This window comes from Papilio polytes, unplaced genomic scaffold (assembly GCF_000836215.1).
Source record: "Papilio polytes unplaced genomic scaffold, Ppol_1.0 DF823958.1, whole genome shotgun sequence".
Lineage (NCBI taxonomy): Eukaryota > Metazoa > Arthropoda > Insecta > Lepidoptera > Papilionidae > Papilio > Papilio polytes.
In genome coordinates this window covers 124030-126977 of record NW_013525246.1, presented here as the reverse complement: position 1 = coordinate 126977, position 2948 = coordinate 124030, and the positions used below count along the sequence as shown (strand labels likewise).

Below are 2948 nucleotides of genomic sequence, written 5' to 3'. Positions count from 1 at the left end.
TGGTGCTAGGCTGCCAGAGCGGGAGCGGCGGCGACGGAACGAATCACCTCTGTTCACTATACCTGTAAGAGAGACAAAAGATTTAGGAAACAGAGTAAAATTTCCTTACAACAGATAATGTGCAACAGATGTCGCTACTGGTCTAGTCTGGTTTGATCTGGTCTGGATGTCTGTCATTTTGTACAGAAGTCTCGGTGGAGCCAGTGCTAATAGGACACTCTGTACGAAAAAATTAACTCAGATGTTTTTGGAGAATCACAAATAAATATGGACGATGAAATGTATTTGAATTTTCACATGCTTCTTTACATTGAAAATAAATCAGTTAAAAATTTATAAATTTCAAAGTGGTGCAATTTCTTCGCAAACTTTTAAAAGGGCTCAGGTGTTTTCTGTTAAATTGGAGCATCTCTAAGCTTTAGTATTCGCAAACTGACTATACCCCTTAAAGGACGCTCTTTTCTGACGATGATAATGCCAGTACTAAATTTAACAACCTTAGAACCTTTTTACGCTAATCTATTACAACTATGTTTTCAATTTTAATAACATTATTATTTTCTAAGTTAAGGATATCATATATTTCAAGGATAAGCTCTACAAATAACTTAAGAAATACATCATACAAAATCGTAATAATTAAACAAAGTCGTTCGCGTAATCAATCATTTGGCGCACAGTCCGGTCCGCTATGATGTCAGATTTATAGCTGTTGGTACCATTCCGTCTTGTGACGTCAATGTAAGCAACGTGAAAGGCGACCTGCATACGATACCGAAATTACAAATACTGTAACTATATTAAAACCTGAAGAACATTTGTAACCTTTTCTAAGGAGCACGAGCGAATGATCACGAAAAACAATTGCATAACGCTATTTAAAACAAAAAAACACTTTGATAATAATAAGATAGTCGAACTTGGTTCAATTGTGACTACTAATATTAGTAAACAAATGACGTCAGTAGAACGTCATTTTAGTAGTAAAGTTTTATTCGTAGGATATCATCATCATCACTCCATCCTTATTTTACTCCTATGATCAGAGTTTTCGTCATCTCAGTCGTCACTTCTTGAACACCTATCACGCAATACGTCCATCTCTGTCTATGCCTACCTCTACCGGTGGACTTCTTCATAACTAAAGTTCTATTTGTTACATGTTTTTAATATAATGTCCATACATCGCTAACGTTTTACTCCTCAATATCACTGCCACTGGGCCCCTTTCAGACTTACAGATAAAGTATAATTACTATGGGTGGTAATATTAGAATATATTGTGTGGATTTGTTAATTCAAAACATAATTTAGAGTTGCAAAAGAACCGCCATAACTATAATCTGCTACCACTACTTTTTAGATTAACTGCGAACTGCGATATCTTGGTTAGGTCGCAGAAGGGCATCTATAATGTAATTTTGTGACTTTAAATGTTTTATATGAATGTCATCATCATCATCATCTTTCTTCTTACCCTACTCCCGTAGGGTTGGCGCAACAGGTTTCTGTCCTCCACATAACTCTATCATACGTCATCTCAGTCATCACTTCCTTTTTGATCATGTCACCTTTTACGCAATCCATCCATCTCTTTCTAGGTCTACCTTTACCGATGTACCCTTCCACACTTATAACTAACGTTCTCCTCATAACATGCCCATACCAAGCTAACCTTACCTTCACCACTATTGGGGCTACTGCCAAACTTCCTTAAAATGTATTTATTGTGTTACATAAATGTATAGAAAGTAAAATATCGGCGGCTGGGCCAACTGCAAGTTGGTTACGAATTTAGCCGAAGGAACGTAAACAGTAAGGGCCGGCTAAAACAAGCCGCGGTTGTGCACAGTAAACATCCGATTGACGTCAGTGCGTCAAGTGCAGAATGGAGTAATGAACGAAAGTGACTCGTGAATCATATAAATTGTATGTTGTAGGGAAGCGACAAATGCGACGCGGTGTAAAGCGATGCGACACGAAGTTATATGTTGTACTAGTTTTCGCCCGCGACTCCGTCCTTGTGGAATTAAAATAAAAGAAAAGTGAGTAGCCTATGTGTTCTTCGAGACTATCCTCTACATCTATACCAAATTTCATCCAACTTTCGCGTTAATAATAAATAAATAAAACATCTTTATTTTCATCATAAAAGTTATATAATATTCGTGTGTTGGTTATAACGTGGACCACAAAAGTACATTCTGGAAATTATTGTTCAGCTAATTGTTTAAACCAATGAATATAATATTGACAACTATTATACTCTTTTCGAAAAGCATACAGATATTTCTAGCTGTATCTTTAAATCCATCAAGATATTTTCTTTGAAGATAAAATGATATAACGGAAAACTCACAGAATTATACATCCGCTTACGTCTGTTAGCAACAAAACGTGCTTTTCTGCAACAAATGATATTGAAAGATTCGTTTCCTGTTCAACCGGAAAATGGAAACGTCAATGTTATTATGTTTTGTTATAATAAAAGCTTGTAACATTGATATAAATAAAATATGTATTCGGCAAACATCTTGTTTATATGATTCTGTAAAAAAATCTATACTATTATAATAAAGCGTAAACACAATTTTTTTTTGTTGCCTAAGATGTCAGCAATTACAGCATATTTTTTAATAATTCCTTTTTTAATAAAAAGCCCTACACTTGCGTCACGCTTTCGGCTATATATTTTCACGCCACTAAACTTAGAGGGTAAATATTTTGGATAAAAACCCTAATGTGGGAAAGAGATCATAATTTGCTGCCAACATCAAGGAAACAAGATTGCAAAGGTTTGTCATGTCATGTCAGTTTGACATTTGCTATTGATAATTTGACAAATGTAAACAATAAAAACACTTGACTTGTAATCTACAGGTCTTGGGTTCGAATCCCGCCATGTACCAATGTGATTTTAGATTTTTCGAATTTTCATATGTACATAA

The 2948-nt window shown here is 35.1% G+C and overlaps 1 protein-coding gene across 1 annotated transcript in view; it reads right to left on the bottom strand.

Annotated features, from left to right (window-relative positions):
- LOC106101663 overlaps positions 1-2948 on the bottom strand; it is a 29310-nt gene that overhangs the window by 2539 nt on the left and 23823 nt on the right. Inside the window, 1 exon segment of the mRNA XM_013280971.1 lies at positions 7-62. Coding sequence (XP_013136425.1) covers positions 7-62 — 56 coding nt within the window.